This window comes from Mirounga angustirostris, unplaced genomic scaffold (assembly GCF_029215605.1).
Source record: "Mirounga angustirostris isolate CCGP_5_RB_7025 unplaced genomic scaffold, mMirAng1.0.hap1 SCAF_14, whole genome shotgun sequence".
In the NCBI taxonomy this organism is placed as follows: domain Eukaryota; kingdom Metazoa; phylum Chordata; class Mammalia; order Carnivora; family Phocidae; genus Mirounga; species Mirounga angustirostris.
Window position 1 is genome coordinate 9,742,498 of NW_026991722.1, and position 22,106 is coordinate 9,764,603.

At 40.1% G+C, this 22,106-nt stretch overlaps 1 protein-coding gene across 4 annotated transcripts; it reads left to right on the forward strand.

Moving 5' to 3' along the window:
* The first annotated feature begins 216 nt into the window (after positions 1-216).
* Positions 217-18,457, forward strand: DSEL (dermatan sulfate epimerase like). 4 transcript variants are annotated; one of them, XM_064578567.1, is made up of 4 exons: positions 217-580; positions 1,389-5,917; positions 6,154-6,190; positions 7,138-18,457. In XM_064578567.1, exon 2 carries the CDS (start codon positions 2,270-2,272, stop codon positions 5,906-5,908), a length of 3,639 nt encoding a protein of 1,212 aa, XP_064434637.1. In that variant the 5' UTR covers positions 217-580; positions 1,389-2,269; the 3' UTR covers positions 5,909-5,917; positions 6,154-6,190; positions 7,138-18,457. The 4 variants fall into 4 exon arrangements, with proteins under 4 accessions (XP_064434637.1, XP_064434636.1, XP_064434638.1 ...); XM_064578566.1 differs by having other exon boundaries at positions 6,154-18,457; XM_064578568.1 differs by lacking the exon at positions 6,154-6,190.
* Positions 18,458-22,106: the final 3,649 nt, after the last annotated feature.

Here is a 22,106-nt window from a genome sequence, read left to right on the forward strand (position 1 = left end):
CCCGCCCCGCCTTCGGCTTACGTCACGGTCTCTCGCCCTGCCCTGCGGTCCCGAGGGCCCGCCCCTGCCTCTGCCTCCGTCTTGCTCCCGCCCCGCCCACCGCTTCCGTTTCCCCTCCCACGCCCTTCCCGGGCCTGAGGCCCCGCCCCGGCCCCGCCCCCATCCCGCTCCCGCCCCGCCCCCGGCCCGCGTCGCTGTCTCTCGCGCTCCCCGGGCCGCGCGGCCGGAGCTGGCGGGGAGGAGCGGCGGCCGCGGCGGCATCGCAGCCTGGGGCGCCGGCGCTCCGCCGGACTCGGCGCCCGCGAGAGCGCCCTCTGCGCGCGGATCTGCCTCCCGGGGTGCGGGACTGCCCGGAGCGTCCGGCGTTCCCCGAGGGCGGGCGTGTCCTCGCGGCGCGGGGCGGGGGACCAGCGCGGGGCCGCAGCCTGTTGGAGCGCGGGGGGTGCCGTGCCCGGGGCGCGGGGAGCCCTGCGGGGGACGGCGCGGCCCGGCTCCGTGTGCGGAGCGGTTTTCTCGAACTCTCCACCTCCTCCTCATTGGGCCCGGCGCTGTCGGGAGACCCCGTCTGCATCTGCGGAAGGTAAGCGGACTTGGCCGTTTAGGGGTCTCTTGTCCCCAAACCTGAGCCAGGGGTCGAGGGTGGGGAGCGGAGGATGGGGGCGGCGCGTTCGTAGGGAGCGAACGAAAAAGTGCAGCAGGCGGGGCGGTTCAGGAAACTCCAGCGTTAATGTTTCCTACGCAGAGGAGACTTGTCCAAGACCGAAACTTGGTTAGGTTCTTCAAACCCGAAGACGGGCAGGGGCGACGCTGCACCTTAGTCTGGGTCTGAGCTCCCTCTGGTGGCCTCTCGTAAGGATGGAGGACGGGGCTCCAGGTGAGGTTGGGGCGCCTTTGCTTGCTCCCACGCATTCTCATGCTTTCTCCTTTGAGAAACGTGATGGTCTCAGTAGTTTCCCCTACAAAGGCGTCTTTTGATCCCATAAGAGGTAATCCCTCAACCGGCATCAGAAAAGGTCCTTTCAACTTCTGCTTTTTGTCCCTGAGTCCTTGGCGACCAAACCAACAAGAATGATAGCAGGACTCATCTTTGTGTTAAGCGCACTTGAATAAAAACAGGTTAAATGAGTCAAGCAAGCCACAGTTAAAATAAAGGCTGCAGGAAAGTTGCATCTTGTAGCTACTTGTCATCTGCCACCACTCACTGTATGCGTTTAAAAGTGTAAGAAAAAAAAAGAATCACTTGAGCTAACTTAGATTGTATTCAGTTACAGATTTTATCGTGATTCTAAAATTTCTGTCAAGAGATTGTAGAACCTTTAAGTCATCAGTTCATGTCCACTCCCAGCATATCTGTAGCCTCAGAGAATTTCTTTTTGTTTCTCCTCCAGAAAGGAGTGTCATGAAAAAGGAACAGAAAAGAACCGGCCCTCTTGGTCAGAGGGGAGTTTTCTTTCCCAGTTGGTGGTTACTTCATGATTGGAAACGAAGTACCTAGGTGGCTGAAGAGATTAGATTTTTATAGTTGTACAGATGAAGCTGATAAAAGAAGACATGAAAATGCTTTCTGTGGGTCATAATGGGCGATGAGTAAGTAAGCCTGAACAAGACAGATTTGAAATGAGGGCAGAGCTTTTGATTTTTTAAAACCAAGTAGGACTTTGAACACTTGTTGAGGATGTTCTTTTCCCAAAAATGGAAGAAGAAAAAATTTTCAAGGCAAAGGTGTAAAAAGTGGAAGGGAATAACAACCAAGAATTTCAGCTTCAAGAATTTCAGTACATCATCAGCTCCTTTGGGCAGACACAAGCACAGACATCTTACACGTGGGTGATGGTTTCCTATCCTAGGAACGACTTTTTAATTTGGATTTCGGAGTGCTTCTTTTTCTTTCTTTTTTTTTTTTTTTACAACGTGTGGTTTGACTCTTCACGTTAGATAGATTTATGTAAAGGAGGTAAAGCCTGAATTCATAGTATGTTTGACTCTACCACTGTTTGCTCTGTGATATGGAAACATTAGAGGTTTTAACATTCCTTGAAGTTTTATTGGAAGCAAATCTGTGTCAGGGACACAGATAGTGTAAATTTCCTCTTTTTGGCAACCCACCTTGCTTTGAATGAACTGAATGTCAGCTGGATTTCACAGCGTATATGATTTGCAGTCTTTGTGTTATCAAGGCCTTAAATGTGTTTTATCCTAGGCAGATGGGAAATACATTGAGCACTGTGTTTGACATGTATGCCTAAGGAAGGGAACTCCCCGATGGATCATGGCGTTAATGTTTACGGGACATTTCTTATTTTTAGCATTAGTGATGTTTGCTTTCTCCACTTTTGAGGAATCTGTGAGCAATTACTCTGACTGGGCAGTTTTCACAGATGATATAGATCAGTTTAAGACACAGAAAGTGCAAGATTTCAAACCCAATCAAAAGCTGAAGAAAAGTATGCTTCATCCAAGTTTATATTTTGATGCTGGAGAAATCCAGGCAATGAGACAAAAGTCTCGTACAAGCCATTTGCATCTGTTTAGAACTATCAGAAGTGCAGTAACAGCTATGCTGTCCAACCCCACATACTACCTACCTCCACCCAAGCATGCTGATTTTGCTGCCAAGTGGAATGAAATTTATGGTAACAATCTGCCTCCTTTAGCATTGTACTGTTTGTTATGTCCAGAAGACAAAGTTGCCTTTGAGTTTGTCTTGGAATATATGGACAGGATGGTTGGCTACAAAGACTGGCTGGTTGAGAACGCACCAGGGGATGAGGTTCCAGTTGGCCATTCCTTAACGGGTTTTGCCACTGCCTTTGACTTTTTGTATAACTTACTAGATGATCATCGGAGACCTAAATACCTGGAAAAAATATGGGCTGTTACTGAGGAAATGTATGAGTATTCCAAGGTCCGTTCGTGGGGCAAACAACTTCTCCATAATCACCAAGCTACTAACATGATAGCATTACTCACGGGGGCTTTGGTGACTGGGGTAGATAAAGGATCTAAAGCAAATGTATGGAAACAGGTTGTAGTAGATGTGATGGAAAAGACGATGTTTCTGTTGAATCACGTTGTCGATGGTTCTTTGGACGAAGGTGTGGCCTACGGAAGCTACACAGCTAAATCAGTCACACAGTATGTTTTTCTAGCCCAGCGTCATTTTAATATCAACAACTTGGATAATAACTGGTTAAAAATGCACTTTTGGTTCTATTACGCCACCCTTTTACCAGGCTTCCAAAGAACTGTGGGTATAGCAGATTCCAATTATAATTGGTTTTATGGTCCAGAGAGCCAGTTAGTTTTTTTGGATAAGTTTATCTTAAAGAATGGAGCTGGGAATTGGTTAGCTCAGCAAATTAGAAGGCACCGACCTAAAGATGGACCAATGGTCCCCTCCACTGCCCAGAGGTGGAGTACTCTCCACACCGAGTTCATCTGGTATGATCCCCAGCTCACCCCACAGCCTCCTGCTGAATATGGCACTGCAAAAATGCACACATTCCCTAACTGGGGTGTTGTCACCTATGGGGCTGGGTTGCCAAATACACAGAGCAATACCTTTGTGTCTTTTAAGTCTGGGAAGCTAGGGGGGCGAGCGGTGTATGACATAGTTCACTTTCAGCCATACTCCTGGATTGATGGGTGGAGAAGCTTTAACCCAGGACATGAACATCCAGATCAGAACTCCTTTACTTTTGCCCCCAATGGGCAAGTGTTTGTTTCTGAAGCTCTCTATGGACCCAAGCTGAGCCACCTTAACAACGTACTGGTGTTTGCTCCGTCCCCCACAAGCCAGTGTAACGAGCCCTGGGAAGGTCAACTGGGAGAATGTGCACAGTGGCTCAAGTGGAGCGGCGAGGAGGCCGGGGACGCGGCGGGGGAAATCGTCACTGCCTCTCAGCATGGAGAAATGATATTTGTGAGTGGGGAAGCAGTGTCTGCTTACTCGTCAGCAATGAAGCTGAAGAGTGTGTATCGTGCTTTGCTTCTCTTAAATTCCCAGACTTTGCTAGTTGTTGATCACGTTGAGAAGCAGGACAATTCCCCAATAAAATCTGTCAGTGCCTTCTTTCATAATCTGGACATTGACTTCAAGTACATCCCTTACAGGTTTATGAACAGGTACAATGGCGCCATGATGGATGTGTGGGATGCACACTACAGAATGTTCTGGTTTGATCATCGTGGCAATAGTCCCATTGCTAGCATACAGGAAGCAGAGCAAGCTGCTGAATTTAAGAAACGGTGGACTCAATTTGTTAATGTTACATTTCAGATGGAATCCGCAATCACAAGAATTGCGTATGTCTTTTATGGGCCGTATGTCAATGTTTCCAGCTGCAGATTTATTGATAATTCCAACTCTGGACTTCAGATTTCTCTCAATGTCAATAATACTGAACATGTTGTGTCCATTGTAACTGACTACCATAACCTGAAGACGAGATTTGATTACCTGGGTTTTGGTGGCTTTGCCAGTGTGGCTGATCAGGGCCAAATAACCCGATTTGGTTTGGGCACTCAAACAATAGCAAAGCCCATAAGACAAGAAAGGGTTATTTTCCCTTTTGGGTTTAAGTTTAATATAGCAGTTGGGTTGATTTTGTGCATTAGCTTGGTGATTTTAACCTTTCAGTGGCGGTTTTACCTTTCTTTTAGAAAGCTAATGCGGTGGATCCTAATCCTTGTTATTGCCTTGTGGTTTATTGAGCTGCTGGATGTGTGGAGCGCCTGCACTCAGCCCCTCTGTGCAAAATGGGCAAGGACGGAGGCCGAGGCAAGCCCGAAGTCTTTGTCTTCCGAAGGGCACCACCTCGATCTTCCCGATGTCGTCGTTACCTCACTTCCTGGTTCAGGAGCTGAAATTCTCAAACAGCTTTTTTTCAACAGTAGTGATTTTCTCTACATCAGAGTTCCTACAACCTACATCAATATTCCTGAAACTGAATTTGAAATTGACTCATTTGCAGATGCCTGTGAATGGAAGGCATCAGATATCCACAGTGTGCATTTCCGTTTACTCCGAGGCTGGTTGCAGTCCTTAGTTCAAGACACGAAACTACATTTGCAAAACATCCATCTGCATGAACCCAGTAGGGGTAAACTGGCCCCATATTTTACAGCAAATAAGGACAAAAAAAGAAAATTGAAAAGGAGAGAGTCTTTGCCAGAACAAAGAAGTAGGATGAAAGGCACCTTTGATAGAGATGCTGAATATATTAGGGCTTTGAGGAGACACCTGGTCTATTACCCAAGCGCGCGTCCCGTGCTCAGCTTAAGCAGCGGGAGCTGGACCTTAAAGCTTCATTTTTTCCAAGAAGTTTTAGGAGCTTCTATGAGGGCATTGTACATAGTAAGGGACCCTCGGGCATGGATTTATTCAATGCTGTACAGTAGTAAACCAAGTCTCTACTCTTTGAAAAATGTACCAGAGCACTTAGCTAGATTGTTTAAAATAGAGGGAGGTAAAGGCAGATGTAACTTAAATTCAGGCTATGCTTTCGAGTATGAATCGTTGAGGAAAGAATTATCGAAACCCACGTCCAGTGCAGTCTCCCTGTTGTCCCATCTGTGGCTCGCAAACACCGCAGCGGCCCTGAGAATAAACACAGACTTGCTGCCTACCAGCTACCAGCTGATCAAGTTTGAAGACATCGTACGTTTTCCTCAGAAAACCGCTGAAAGGATTTTTGCCTTTCTTGGAATACCTTTGTCTCCTGCTAGTTTAAACCAAATACTGTTCGCCACCTCCACGAACCTTTTCTATCTTCCCTATGAGGGGGAAATATCACCAAGTAATACTAACGTTTGGAAACAGAACTTGCCTAGAGATGAAATTAAACTGATTGAGAACATCTGCTGGACACTGATGGAGCGTCTAGGATATCCAAAGTTCATGGACTAAATGCTGCAGGTCAGCAGAAATTTGCACTAATCCTTTGCAACCCGGCTTGTGGATGTGACGAGTTTGTTTATTCTTGTACTGTGTGTGTGTGCGTGTGCGCGCGTGTTCGGTTTGTTACTTGCACAGAGATTATTTTAAAAATAGGCCCCGTATTTGGCCTAGCAGGATTTATTTTTACATCGCTACTTCCCTTGCCTTTGTTTCTGAATTTTTTTTTTTTTTCTGCTGAAATGTTCCGGCTACAGAGGCGTAGATGAAGTTATAGGATGGAGGTCAGGGGAGGTAAGATTTTACAGGTTTTTGTCTGGCCGTCTCCTCGTCTGTAACTGTGCTGATCTATCTTGGAACCTCAAACACTGCTAAAGGCCTTTCAATTGCTGCTCTGCCCAAGCATCTCTTGCTTTCAAGATGGACTACAAAAGTTCGTTATCTTTTTTAAAAGATCTTCTAACACATTTATCTTGCACCAAAAAAAAAAAAAAAAAAAAAAAAGGTTTTTTTGGTGTTTTGTTTTTTTCCTCCTGTGTATAATGTTCAGTGATATCACTGGGGAAATGGTGAAAGCTCCTATCAGAACTATAGAATTCTTTCTGGAAAATACAGATGGAAATACAGAATGAACATTTTTTTGAGGTCCGAGACAGTGGCCTGAAAAGCCTCCTTAAAGTTTTTTTACTTGGAAGGAACAAGGAGTCAGTCTTTGAACAATCTGGGTGCCAAGGGCTGGGAGAGTATTTTAGACTTGCTTGTCTGTTAACTCTCTTTTCTCTCTCTCTCTCTCTCTTCCTCTCTCCCTCTCTCCCTCCCTCCTCCTCGAAGCTACAGCTGTTCCCACCCCTCACGCCCTGTCCTTTCTGTCACTGTTATGCAAAACAACCCATTAGTACTGAGTGCTGAAGAGTCCCGACATTTGTGGGGATTTTTTTTTTCCCTGATGATTAATTTTGCATTAAAGAATCGCACTTAGAATCGAATTTCTTTTTGTGGAATCCTCACCGTATGACTCAGAGAAAGCAGTACCACCGCTGCTAGTGTTTTTTGAGCCTGGAAACAGAACTGGAAACCTGCCCAGCTGATCCTGCGTCTCTTTGAATGAGTTTGCAGACCGCCAGTGTCTGCAAAAGTTACAGGCAAATGGGAGATGACGTCAGAGGCATCTGTTTCTTTCACCATCTGCATCTTATTATAAATGTAGTCGTCATAAAATCTGGTTCATTTTATTTTGGTAGGCTCTGAAATCAAAATGCCACGCCGTTAGATGCCGTTATAAGCCGGAGGAGTAATTACCGCGCACTGGACAAAAACCATTAGGCGGGGTTGAGACCTGATGAAAATCTCTGTACAGATTGCCGTCTTCCCGACGTTTCAGACTGTCGTTTCCCCAAGCTCTCCAACACTTGGGAGTCTGTCCTTCTGACCTAGATAAAAGTGGTTCTTTCTCAGTAGTTTGTTATTATGTCAAAATGTGCCTCCAGAGTGATAAGGCTGTGGATATGTTCCATTCCAGCTAAACCTAACTTGGCTGTCATTTTTCTTCCATTATAGTGTGAATGCAGACCGCTCCTCCTCCCCCAGCTTTACTTCCTTCTCTCCGCTCTCCCTGCTTTCTCTCTGCAAAGTCAAAAATGAATGAAAAATCGTATTGTATCAGTGTAGGTTGAGAGGGCAGCTGAAGACCTGAGTCTACACAGGTATTCTCAAGGAAGGTTATTCTGCCTATCTCAGGGTTATCAACAAGCATGTAAAATTGCTGCATGGATGATAACACTCTTCCCATTACTGGTCATAGTCTCAGGGTTTGCTTTCAATTCCCAGGATGTGTGATCTCAAATCAGATCAAATCAAAAGCCTTTGGGTTGGCAGTAATAGCAGGTCTGATCAAGGTAAGACTTACACATGTGTGCAGAAGCCGAACCACTGCCTGTTAATATTGCAGAAACACCCCCAAGGGGAAGGAGAGAACCAGGTGGACTATGTGGAGGAATCGGAGGGGAGGTGGGGAAAACGAAAAAAAGCAGTTGTGTGAATGAGCATGGGGACATGTTACTGATAGCTGAAGAAAGGGACACATTTACCAAAGTGATCTCCACAGTGTATCCTAACTTTCACCCCCACACAGCAATGCCAAGATGAATTTCCCTGGCACTGTACTCACCTCCCCCCACCCCAAGGGAAAGTCTGCTGGAAGAGACCTCTATCTGCAGATTCCCCTGTGAGGAACATTATGGGTGAAGGATGACCCAGCCGTTGGATCTGCACGCAGATGTTCATGCTTGGGACCCCTTGCCTTATAATCATAATACCTGAGGTGACTAGCTCCCAGAACATCCAGGTCCTGCATCCCTAGGGTGTTAGCTTCAGAAAAATTCCAGTAGCCTCCACACTTAATTTTATTCTTGTCATCTTGAAAATCATTAAAGGGATGATTGGTACTATGTGACACTTCTAAAGGAAACACCTGTCCTCTCTGTAAAATTAACCCCTTTCTTTATTAACTTCCCCAAACTTAGGCCTAATTGGGATAAAAACTGTTACTAAAATAATAGAATTTAGGACTTGAAATTAAAAGAAGACAGTTTTGCTGACAAGGGTAACAAATGCAATGGTTAATAATATGGTTCTCAAAAGTTTGAAATAATGCAAATTACTCACTTAGGATGAAAAAATAAGGCCATATCCAGAATTGAGTTTAATGAAATTCTGGAGAGGTTAGGAAGTGGAAGACTCTCTTCAGGAAAAGCAAGATGAATTTATGAGTATGCTTAAATTTAATTGATAGAAACCTAGAAAGGCACAAGTTTTAAGCAAATGACAAGAAAATGTACATATTAGGAAAGCACCTGTGAATAAAGGCCTATAAATAAATAAAACATACATATTAGATCTAGACCCCAAATATTAGACATTTGATTGGCTGTCTTTTTAAATCAACAGAGAAGAATTAGTAAATGCCTGACAAGAACGGGATGTTAAACTCCCAGGCAATATCAGAGGACTTGCCACAAAACCTTCAGCAATGCATTCAAAGAAGCAGCACCCCTCCACCCACACTAGGGCATCCTGAAGACTTTTCCTTTTGTGGAAATGTTACCCCTCTGCCACTTACTTTTGATTAACGTTGTTTATCGGTACTTTTGGGTGCATCCTTGAAGATCCCAGCCATTCTTGTTATGTAAAGGATATCCAATTATCTGTGAGTAGACATTAGCAATGGATTTAAATCACTACGTTTGATTGGCTTGATTAACTGATGATAATTAGAAAAATATTCACTGATTAATTTAGGAAAAATGTAAATAGAAGGCAATACATAAATACCATTTCCAGAGATAAGGATGCCTAATACAGGATATGTCAAGGAATTTAATATGTGGGCCATTTACTGCTTATTTAAATGTTAGCTAAAGCATGTCTAATACATATAAAAATGTCTGCTAAGGCAATTTCTTTCATTATCTCACTAGTGTCATTCCTTCATGTTGTCAGGAAAATTCAAATAATAATCTAAGAACTAAATGACTGAATTTTTGCACAAAGGATGATAGGAACTTCAAACAATAGATTCTAATATTCTGTAATTAACTTGTAGATGCTTGAGCTATAATTTACATGAGCTTGTGTTATATTTAGTCCACGTAACGTATACATATTTAATTCTGTTTCCAGAGATAGGTTCAGCTAATGCTTCCAAACCGTAGAGAATTTCATTTTTGTTTTTGTTTGGTTTTTCTTTCACACTTACCCAGTTATTCAGTGAAGAAAAGATAGACTGAAGGTCATAAACTAGCTTACCCTGGCACTATATGTATAACAAAACTCCACCATTAATAAATAAATAAGCTAAAAGCAACTTGGCTTTGGTTGGGATAATTTCATACTAGCTCTCTTTAGATCTTTGGGTAACTGGGAGGATTTTATGTAGAGCCGAGAAGGCAGGGACTTGAAATGGGGAGCACACTGAATACTGACATTCAGCCTCAGGATTCCAGCCACAAAACTTGCTCCATTAAGTGATGAGCTAGCCTCTTCTTGCCTGACTTAATCCCAGGTCTGTCTCTGACTTGGACTCATTTCCGTCTTCTGCACACATTATCCCACTTACGAAATGGCAAGAGCATCCCTGTACTATGCACCTGTCCTCTACATCTGCCCCTGCGGCCATTGGCAAGATCTCTGTGCTGCCTGATGCATTACTCATGAAGAAGGTTACGTGAGATGTTCTAAGTTCGGTGTGCAGGATTGGCACAGTGAAGACTTTTTTTAAAAAAAGAGAAGCATATATAGTGAATTAGTCTCTGATGTGCCATGCATCGAACTGTAAGGTTTTTCTATGTCTCGTTACAATCCTCACAACAACTCTATACGGTACTTATTTTACAAATAAATTTGAAAGCCCTATTATCTCTCTAGGAAGTGCATTTTTGTAAGGGAATTTTTAATGGATTTACAGTTCATCAGTTCATGTATTCGCTATACTTTTTGGGTATCTACTATTGAGATACTGACTAGTGTGAGGGAAGAACAGAAAAATCAGTTGACTGGCCCTGCTGTGTGAGGAATTGGCAGTCTTTCCCGACTTCAAAGCTAATAGGAATTCATCAAGAAGCGGAGAAGGGGAGGCATGGCAGTTAGTGATTATCACCCGAGGAAAGACACCGAAAATTGTTGTCTCTTTTGCAGTAGACATGGTTTATTTCTGAAATGGTCGTTGTGAGGAAAGAGAGTCATATATTGAGTTAGAGGAAGTTATGCTTGGTAAACTTGGATGGAGATCACCACCTATTTTTTCTTAATTAGGTTTTGGCTCTAGTTGTCATGGGACATCCCATTAATGAGTAGCTTTTCCAAAAGGGTAGTGCAAATAGAACAAAACCAACACTTGCTCTCTCCCCATTCCCACTCACTCAACTACCCTAATAACACTATTCACAGCAAAGAAATTTGGTTGTAGGTGAATATCAAGAGATGCTCTGAAGAGAAAAGAATATGTGAGTATGGTCTGACTGCTGTGCGTACGGATCATTGCTAGTAATGACAGAAAGACAACACCATGTTTTTCATCCAGAGTCCAGCTGACCAATAGCATCTTTCCCTGTCCCTCCTCTCTGAGTGTCTCCAGACCCGCAGTGCCAGGCAGAGCTGTCAATACTGGGGGATGCAGCAGGGAACAAAAATCTATGGAGCGGACAGTCTAGTGAGGACTAGAGAGAAACACATTTGCATTTCACAATGTTTCTAGCTCAAAGAAGTCTACACCAAATGGAAGTGCCTACTCGTGTCAAATCTGTGACTAACAAATATATTCAAGTAGAATTCATTTTAGGAAAAAAAAAATCTGGTCTTTCCTCCAAGATGTAAATAATACCAGCAGGAAGGGAGGGAAAGAGAAAAAAAGGAAAGAAGGGAGGGAGGGAGGGTGGGAGGGAGGAAAGAACATAGAACACAGGAAGTAAGGTGTACAGGGAGAATCACTCCTATAACAATTGTGTTAATTATTCTGTGAACTATTTAGAATCTCTTTGAAATCTTATTGTTAAAACTTGAGAAAAAAAATAAATTATAATTTGAGCAGATCTTTTTTTTTTTTTCCCCTAGGATTGCTCTCTCTCAAGATCAAATGTAATTTTTCTTTGAAGTGTAGTAACGTTGACGTTGAATTTTACTTACATGTTTCAGGTTTTCAAATGTCTGATAATATGTGATGTTTTCCCGTATGTTGTCTTCCTCTCTATTTGGGATATATACATTGTTCTTAATGGTTTAAGGAAGCAAACTTTCACACACACGTGACATCTGTGATGCTCTTCATTCTTTTTTTTTTTTTTTTTTTTGAACAGTTTGGCTCCCAATCACTGTACTTTTCTTATTTAGAACATGAGCAATATAAACTCCCTGATCCCTGCATTAAAATCTAGCACCCCTCTATGCACAATACATAACACACTTCTTACCTTATTTATTGCATGATGCAAATAAGGCTCTACACCCTTATTGTACTACAGTGAAAGAATATTGTCCAGTTTTTCTGGTATTTATTTATTGTTTTAATTATATATTCATTTATTCCTTCACTTTGTTCCAAAAGATTGATTTTATTGTAGATTTGTTTAAAGTACATGAGATTTAAAAATATGGCTATTTTAAGTATATTAAGCCTTTTTAATTTGATGCCTTAATGTGATATTTCACAAAACTTTGAAGGGACGATTTATTTATATGTAAAAGAACACAGTAATACAAGCAAGAAGTGATGAAATTGCTTTCATTAGATACCCATAAAAAGATAAATGCATATAAAGAATGCAATTAATAAAAGTCAGGTGGTTTTACTTTTCGTATCAGACATTAACCTGAGCCTTATGGCTAATTCAATGCTAACAGGGCACAGCATGCTTACAGTGAGCTTATGAGCACCAACAAATTTGTGGTGATTTCTCCAGATTTACCAAAATAAACTGAATTGCACACACATTCATTTATGACTTTGTCTTCTACCCAACACTAATTATAAAACTCAAAAATATCCCATTGTTGAACACATGAATAGAAAGGAACATGCTTGTATACACACATAACAACTTGGCAGAGTTCCATTACCATAAGAGGCATAAGGTTTTTTCTGAATAACTAAAAGCCGACCCCTGGGGGGTCTTCCACTGGCCTTGTTTATACCTTCCCCCATTTCCTTTCTTAATTTGAAGAAGGTCATTTCTGTTAAAATGTTACATTTATATAACACTTTTATATATTACATGAGCTTTGGAATTAGAAAAAAACAAACAAAAAAAAACCACACTAAGCCCTAGGTCAGTAAATACTGACCAGCTGTGAGGTTTTGGGCAACTTTCTTAATTTTAAATCTCCATTTCTTCCTCTGTAAAATTTCCCTAGAGTCGATGCATGGATTAAATAAAATCTCATGTAAAAAAAATAATGGAACAGTACTTGTTTCCTCTTTGTGATGATCACCTACAATTCTCTGGTCTTTTATATTTTGGTTTAGTATTTAAAGTAGCATCTATTTTAGTGTAATATTTAATATATCAGTTGAGTCACACAAACATGTACAATCACAATTATACATTTAATACATTAATTGGAAGCAGTGTTTCCTTTATGGTCATATTTCAAGAAAAAATTTTATTGCAGCTTTCACTTCAGCTTCCATGTCTTTGTCTTCCATTTCCAGAGCCATGTGTTTTTTTTTTTTGTTTCGTTTGTTTGTTTGTTTTTTTCCAGAGCATATTATGTTCATTGAAATAGAGACCATTTTTAATTTAGGGCTGATGCAATTGAAATTGTGTTCCATATTACAATAAGTGCCATTTGTGTGACATTAAGCATAACTTTATGCCCATACCTTCATTCAATAGATACATAATTGTGATCTTCTATATTGTAACCATTATATTTTTTCTCTTTTATTTTCTCCACTTATTTATTGTGAAATGAACATGAAATCTGAGGTGTTTAAGACTATGTGTGAATGTTGTGTTTACTCCACAAACTATGAGGATGTAAGTGGAAGCCAATTAGAGGTAGCATATCCAAATTACATATGTAATGATTGTTCACCTCAACACCATACTTCACAAGATTGCATCAAAATACAATCATCTGATCTGTGTAGAGTATTTTTTTTTTTCTGTTAAATCACATGTCATTCACACCTATTTTTGGGTTGAGGTAAAATTCTACAGTACCTTATCCTATAGCTGATGCTTTGTAAAATGCTTTCTGGCTTCCATGGCTATATATTGGGACCCAGGAGCAAATTGCAGAGCCTCCAGCCAGAAACTCAGCCTTCCAGCAATGAGTGCAAAACAGAATGCCCTTCTATATTGGGTCCAACTGCCACAGACCAATGGTAGTAGGTTCATACCACTGATAGACAGGAATTCCATTTCTGTGATTGATTTTCCTTGGGTATTGCTGTCTACACTCTTACTAAGTATGGTTCGTTGTATGCAAATTAGAAATCACTCTTGTGTTGGCTCTTGCATATGCCAACTCTACTTCCCCCACTTATCAAACTGTAGGTAGGTATTATGGATATGCAAAATAGGTTACAGTAGTATGTTGACACGGAAAAATTGTGTTGACCCTATCTGAGAAGTCAGAAGCCCTCCTCTATGATATTGATGAATTTCTGTGGCCAGAGCTGAAACTTAAGGGTAGGAATTTATGTACTTGCATACTCTACAATATGGTACAAAACATATTTGGTACAAAAGAAATTAATAAAATGAGTAAGAGTGTACCTGTCACCCACAATTTATACTAGTGGTTAAACCTCCTATCTGACCTTCTGTTATCACATCCTCCTGCTCCCAACAGTGAGGGAACATCTATCCTGGGTTTGTGTGTACTATTTCCTTGCTTTTCTTTATAGCTACACATATGTGTCTATCCTTGTCAACAAAATGTATATTTTTGCATGGTTTCAAACATTGTGTAAACAGTCCCATACTGCATATATTTTTATACAGCTTGCTTTTCTTTACTCAAAATTTTGTGTGTCTAATGCATATTGTTGTTTGTAGGTGGAGATCACTTATCTTCAACATGGTAGTATCCCATTATATGAATATACCATTATCTGAGCATGCTGTACATTATCTTTTATCTTGCTGGATTTGGGAAATATTCAAACATTGCATGTAAAAGTTGTATATGTTCTATAATGCACCTATGTAAGAATTTTGTTCCTGTGTTTTGTTTGTACCTAGAACATTTCCACCCAGCCCCCCACTCCAAACTTCTTCCTGGTGTGTGTGTGTGTGTGTGTGTGACTGAAAGCACATCCTCAACTATTCTAGATGGTGCCAAGTTAGTATTTTTCTAGATTGTACAAATTGACACTTTAGCCATTATAAGAAAGTTTCTGTTGCTCCAAGTTTTCTCCTATACTTGACATTTTCAGACCTTTTAAATATTTTCCTGTCTGGTGGGGTGAAAAGGAGTCACCTTTTTTTTTCTGGATGTCGAAAGACAAAGATGGGAGTGAAGGGTGTCACACTCTTGTTTTTATTTGCAGTCCTTTGATTATTAATGACATTCAGCACATACACCTGGTGTGTGTGGGAACACAAACATATAGTAGTCTTTCCTATTTCCATTTGTGTTTCTTCTTTTCTGAAATAAAATCCATGCTCATGTCTTCCATCCATTTTTCTATTGAGTTCATTCTTTTCTCTTATTGACTCATTGGAGTTTACCATATATTAATAATACTAATCCTTTTTTGGTTGTCTGTGTTGTGACTAGTTTTTCAGTTTATATTCTCATGATCCTTGTACTATAACTTTGGGGATGTATTTTGATACACAAGTGTTCTTCATTTGAATGTAAGAAAATATGTGAGTGTTTTTTCTCTGTTATATATACCTTTTTCTGCATCGTATTAAAGAATCCTCTCCAAGGTCTTAGCACAGAAAATGTTCTCCTCTATTTTTATTACCACAAACATAATGGCTTAGAACAACATATTTACTATCTCACAGTTTCTGTGGGCCAGGGATTCAGGCATGGCTTAACTGGGTCTTTGCTCAGGGTCTCTCATAGAGCTGCAAGCAAGGTGCTCTCACCTGGGACTCACCTGGAGAAGCACAGGCTTCCGAGCTCACACGGGTCTTGGCAGGAATCAGTTCCTTGTGGGTTGTTGGACTAAAAGCCTCAGTTCTTTTCTGGCTGTTGGCTGGAGACCATCCTCAGTCATTTACCATACAGGGTTATCCAGATGTCCGTTTCCTTCACAAAAGACAGAATGAGAGAGAATCAGTAGAAAAAGTGCTAACCGTGTAGCATATTCATCGAAGTGACACCTCATCAGTTTTGGTTAGAAGCCAGGTCACAGGTCCCACGCACAGCCAGAGGAAGGGGAGTACACAGGGACATGAGTACCAGGAGCTGTAATAAATGGGGGCCATTTTAGAGTCCATTTGCCACACATTTTACCTTTTATACTTAAATATTTAATCTGCTTTACATTAATTGTGTTGATTCTGAGGTTTTACTTTTTTTTTTTTCTGTATGAGTAATCTGCTGTCCTAGACTAAAAAGATTGAATAAGCTTTTCTTTCCCACCATCTTTCAATGCCATCTCTACCATATATCAGGTCCGTATGTTTTGTGTGAGTCTATTTCTGAGCTCTCCATTTCATTCTGCTGGCAAATTTGATTACGCCAACGATAATACCACACTGTCTTAATTACTGTTGTCTTTTTGTTAGGCTGAAATCTGGCAAGACAAGTCTTTTTGTTTTCTCTTCCCTCCATATGCATTTTAGAATTAATTTGCACAGTTCCTCAAAAAACAAACAAAGAACAATACATTGTTAATTGTAAATGCGTAACATCGGTATTGGAGAATTACCTTTCAATTCACCTATCTAGGAGCATGATATTTCTCCTTTATATAATACCACATTTGTTAATCTTTTGATAGATTTCAGTCTGAACACTTCATATATTGTTACTGCAGCAGATGATATTTATTTTTAATTATAAATTCTAACATGCTAGTATATAGAAAATGCAATTGATTTTTGTGTATTTCTATTGTATCGGGGAACTTACTAAATCCTCTTTTTTTTTTTTTTTAATTTATTTATTCATGAGAGACAGAGAGAGAGAGAGAGGCAGAGGGAGAATCAGGCTCCCCGCGAAGCAGGGAGCCCGATGCGGGACTCGATTCCCGGACCCCTGGGATCATGACCTGAGCCGAAGGCAGACGCTTAACCGACTGAGCCACCCAGGCATCCCCACTTACTAAATCCTCTTACTAATTTAATAATTTACCTGTAAATTCTTTCAAAATACTTACATAGGGGGTTTGTAATTTGTAATTAATGAAAATTATATTCCCTCCTTCTTACAACTTTTTAATGTCCTTGGTGCATTTGTTAGGGCCTCCTATAAAATACTAAATGGATTTAGTCATAGTGTTCTTGTACTGTTCCTGATGTGAATGGAACGCTTTTGCATTTCACCACTGAGCAAATGGATGCTGTGTGTGTCCATAGATTCACCTACTCACTATGTGGTATTCCCTTCTATTCCTAGTTTGAGAAATGACCTTTTATCATCAGTGCATGATGAGATTTATTCAATGCTTTTCTTGGCATTTGTTTTAATAGCCACATGTTTCTTTGCCTTTATCTGTTAATGTAGTACAAATATGTGAAAATATTTTTTTTTTCTTTTGAGATTAGACCAGACTTGATTTGCAAGGATAAAACCAGCCTGGGAATGATTCATTATATTTCTATATGTTGCTGGATTGTGTTTGTTAATATTTAAGTTAAGATGTTGACATCAACACTTGTGATTTTCTCATACTGTACTTACCTAATTTTGAAGTCAGCTTACTTGTCACATAAAATAAATTGAGGATGTTCTATTTTTATATTCTCTGGAAGAGTTTGCATAAGATTGAAATGATCTAACACTAAGAATGTTAGAACTTATTTGTAAAACCAACTGGTTATTGTGTTTTCTTTGTGGAAACATTTTGGCTATGTATACAGTTGTATTTGATGGTTATAGGCTTATTTTATTGAGGTCATGTGTTTATTTCGAAGCCTATTTTGGGCAAAAGAATTTGTCCTTTTAAACGTTCATATATTTTGACCTAAATTTGCTCAAAATGCATTCTGCTGCCTCTCTCTAATTATCCAACCCCCACACAAAATTTTTCCATCCCTAGTATGTGTACCTTGTTTCTTTTTGTTCCTTTTTCAGGGTTTGCCTTTTATATAAGTCAAAGACTAACTTTTGGCTGTTTTTGTTCAGCTTACTATTTTATGTTTATTTGATATTGCATAATTTTGGCTCTTGATCTTACATATTCCCTTCAAACTATTTTATTTATTTTCTCTAATTTGCTCTTGTTCTGTTTTGTACCTTTAATCATATGGCTTTTTTTTTTTTTTTTTTTGTCAATGCCCACCACCCGAAAACCACCAGGAACAGAGAGGATTTATTGTTTATTACAGTAAAAGGGATGGAAATAATACAACTTTGCTCTAAATTAGCTGTTGTTAGGAAGTGGGGTAATTCTATGACTGGGTATCTGAATAAATCTTACCTAGAAGGAGGGAAAATTAGAGACCAACTCTGTAATTGGTTAAGAAGTAGCTGTCACTCCTATTTTAATGTGTAGTTTTCCCATTATCCCTTCTAAGTATTTTCAGAATCCCGCTGTGATCTCTCATACAACCATGTGTATTCATGTATTTATAGAGTTTCTCTAACTTATCTCTTGCTGTCACTTTTTATCTTCAGTATATTGCAGTCAGAAACTATGAACTGAATGGCACTAATTTTGTCAAATGTAAGGCTCTCTGCCTGGATATGGACTGGTATCTGGTAAATTTTTATAAATGCTCTATGTGTTGTGTAAAAGTGGGTATTCTCTACTTGTTGGGTAAGATATTCTGAAAATCTGCTGGCTCTAACTTGACAGTTTTCCTATTCTGTTTAAACATGTGTATCCATATGAGTTTCCCTAATCTTTCAATTACTATAAAAGCTTTGTCATTAAAAGTATGTGCATGTTATATTTAGTATTTATTACACACTTTATGAATAGAGCCTTGATATAGTGACCCTCTTTTCTCTAGCATTGCTTTTGGTTTACACAATGTTTTTTGGATGATACTAAATAACAAGCTTCCCCTTTGTTTAGTATTAGCCTATCATGTAATTTTCATCTTGATGTTTTAAAACATTTTTGGCCATTTATTTAATTATGTATTGAGAGAGAGCACGGGGGGAAGGGCAAAGGGAGAGAGAGGATCTTAAGCAGGCTCCGTGCCCAGACCCAAGGCAAGGCTTGATCTCATGACCCTGAGATCATGACCTGAGCTGAAACCAAGAGTCAGATGCTTAACCAACTGAGGCACCCAGGCCCCCGGCCTTATATTTTTAAAATACATCTTGTAAATAGAATGTAACTGTATTTTTATTCCTATTCTAAAAACCATTATTTTTATTATCTCATTGTGGATTTCATTGTGATTATTCATCTGCTTGGATTTATTTATATTAATTAGTATGTACTTTATGTTTATACCTCTATTTACTATATTCCTTTTTCATTTTCTTCTTTCTTGAATTATTTTGAAATAATTGTTCCTCCCTTTTACTGGTTTAGAAGCAGTGTATCCTATTTCTATTATTTTGAGGCTTACAGCAAAGTGAAAAGTAAATACCCAGTATTCGTTTATACTTACCCATGTATTTACTTTTTTCCTTTCTGTGCCATCTAGCTGTCAACGTTTTTCATCTGTATCTATTTTTTCTATTCTAAGTGTACTTTAATATTTTTCTCAATTTTTGTTGGCCTAAAATTTGTCTTTTTTTGTCACTCCCTCGCATAGGTTTGTTGTACACAGAGTCCTAGGTGAACGGCATTCTGAATCCATTATCCCAGTAAGCACTCCGGCTATTTCTGTCTTCTCTGTGAAATAGGTGGCGAGATCGATGGCTGAGAATGATATGGGGGAAGAGAGGTATTGGAGGTTGGAGGCGATAGGAGGTACAGAATAGTCATGTAGGAGATGAGGGCGTAAAGCAGGTGGGAGGGGAAGTGTTGGACCGTTGCCTGCAGCCCTGAGGACCCCCTTGACAGGAATGGCTCTGCATTTAGACACTCCCAGCCTTGTTCAGCTCCACCCGTGCAGGTGTGAAAAAGACTGGAAAGTTGGATTGACCAGAAAGTGGCAGTGTCACTGTGAGATGACAGGATAAAGGAATGTGAGGTGAGGTTGTGTGTGGGGGGTGGATTGCAGGGAGAGAGACGTATGGGGAAATGAGAGTTAGGACACGGAGTTATAAAGGACCCTAGATTCTGGTGGCACCAGGGACTTTTGTCTGGAACACACTCACTGGTAAGGTAGGAAGCAATGTTTTAAGAGTGAGATCCTTGGAACTGAGATTACTGAGACATGGAAATTACTGCTTAGGATAAAATCTAGGGCACCTTCAAACCAGGCAGGAGGAGAACAAAAGAGAGCATAGCTAGCATTGAATGAAGTTCAAAGAAGAAATGCCTTCTGGGGTTAGCCAAGTTATAGTGGGGACAAGAGAGGAAAAGACATGGAGGATGTGGAGGGAGGATTTTACAGGCTGAGTTTCCGAAGGCACAATGCAAAGTTTCAGGAGCTGGAGAAGGGTCGGAAATAGTTTTGAACAGTATCACTTGGTTTGAGAGTGTAGCCACAGAGGAGTAACGCCATAGTCCTGGGATTGTTGGGGGGAACAGCAATAGCACACTTGTTTACGGTAGAGGGCTGAAACAACAAGACCGCCCCACCTTGCTGAACCTCAGCTGGGTGCACGTGAGGCAGGCGACTCAGATTTTTTGCCCCTCTGTGCGTATCCACATACGACACATGCCATGATCATTGACTGGGGCTACCAAGTAAGTTTTAGAGAGTAAGCAAGTTTGCCAAGACAGAATCTGCAAATACTAAGGATCAACTGTATCTCAAGTTCTTTTCTCTCCTAATCTGACTCCTTGATCTTTCAGGGATCTCTGCCCGGAAAATAGCTTCCACGGTCCCCCCACTTCTGTGTGCCTGGGTGCACCCTGACTCACTTGAACATCACCAGAGATTCTGCCTGGCTCTTTGTTTCTATAACTTATGAAAATGCTTGTCTTTATCTTACCCTTTCCTTTACTTTTCAGCACTTTTTAAGAGTGATATTCTTTATTCTCAGTAAGGCATTGAGAAAGGAGTTCTGATTCAATATATATATATATATTCTTTACAGAAAGTCTTGAAAGCAGAGACAAATTTGAAGAACACCCAAAAATCCCTCACTGAGAAACAGCTTCTATGAGCATCTGACCATGTCCTTTTACTTTCAGGTTTACAAAGATAAAGTGTTCTGAACTGGGATCTAACTTGAATCCAATTTTCAGTTAATAAGGTAAATGTAGGCCCAGTAATATTAATTCTAACTATTCCTAATTGCTCATTTCTTTAGGTATATTTCAAGCTTATCATTCTCAATGGCTTTCTAAAGTCTTCAGTGCGTCCAATTCAGTAATTAAAGGGTGAGGCATATTGTGCATAATAGGAACCAATCTTACTTTTTCCCCCAAGTACCCTAAAATATGTTTCAGATGCATTAATGATAGCAGTGTAAACACAGGCATTTCAAGTGACAAAGAGGAAATAATTGTTCATATAATATCGTGGGCGAAGGGGGTAGGACTAACTAATCATGATATCAAAGACAGAAACCAGATAAAAAAAGACCAAGAGATGTGCATGAATATTGTTAAATATTCTCTATGTCAAAAAAAAAAAAACTAATAACAATAAGAGCATTAAAAAAAGCACCAAATTAGAAAACATGATTTCACTTTAAATAAGTAAAAATTTAAACTTGTTAATGTAGAAGAAGGTCTGTGTATCTGTAGGCAAAAAATGATTATCACAACTTTAAAAGACAGAGAACTTAAGTGATAAAACATGCATAAAGCAGATAATCTGTTTCACCAATTCCAAGTACAAATACGGTTACTTTCCTTTTATTTTACAATTCATAGTCTAAGCTTCAAATTATTTCTCCTTAAGGACTATTCTCCCACTACTAAATAGTGGGGGGCGAGTGGGGGAAGAAATACAGGAAAAAATGTCTTAAAGTTCCATGGGATTTAATCAAAAGGTTTCAGGACTAATTCCAAACGTAAAATGAAGAAAGCTATAATCCTGTGTGGCCAACTTTCTCTGCTTCTCACTGGTATAAAGTGTCATTATAGATGACTGGTCCTGCTCAACTCAACAAATGACTTGTCTACAGGGGCTAGAATTGCATGCTTACACTTTTTTTTGTGCAGTTCATATTGCTGATCCATGCACAAAAGTCCAATTCATTTTAGCTTTCACTCTCTCTCTTTTTTTCTTAATTATATTATCAGCACAACCTACTGAAAAGCACAACCTCCTGAACCATTGTTATTGGGTCTAGAAAAGCTGCCTACGTTAGGTACCTATCATGCAGAAACCACCCATCCATCCCTCCCCAACGCTGAAAAAAAAAAAAAAAAAAAAGTACCAGGCACTTCTGTTGAGCCTAATTCACCAGCCTGAAATCCCCTCTTCTGGTAATCTGATTTCTGGTATTTTCTTCTCCTTTTCTGCACACACAGTAATTTTTGAGGTCATGCTGAACCAAATACCAA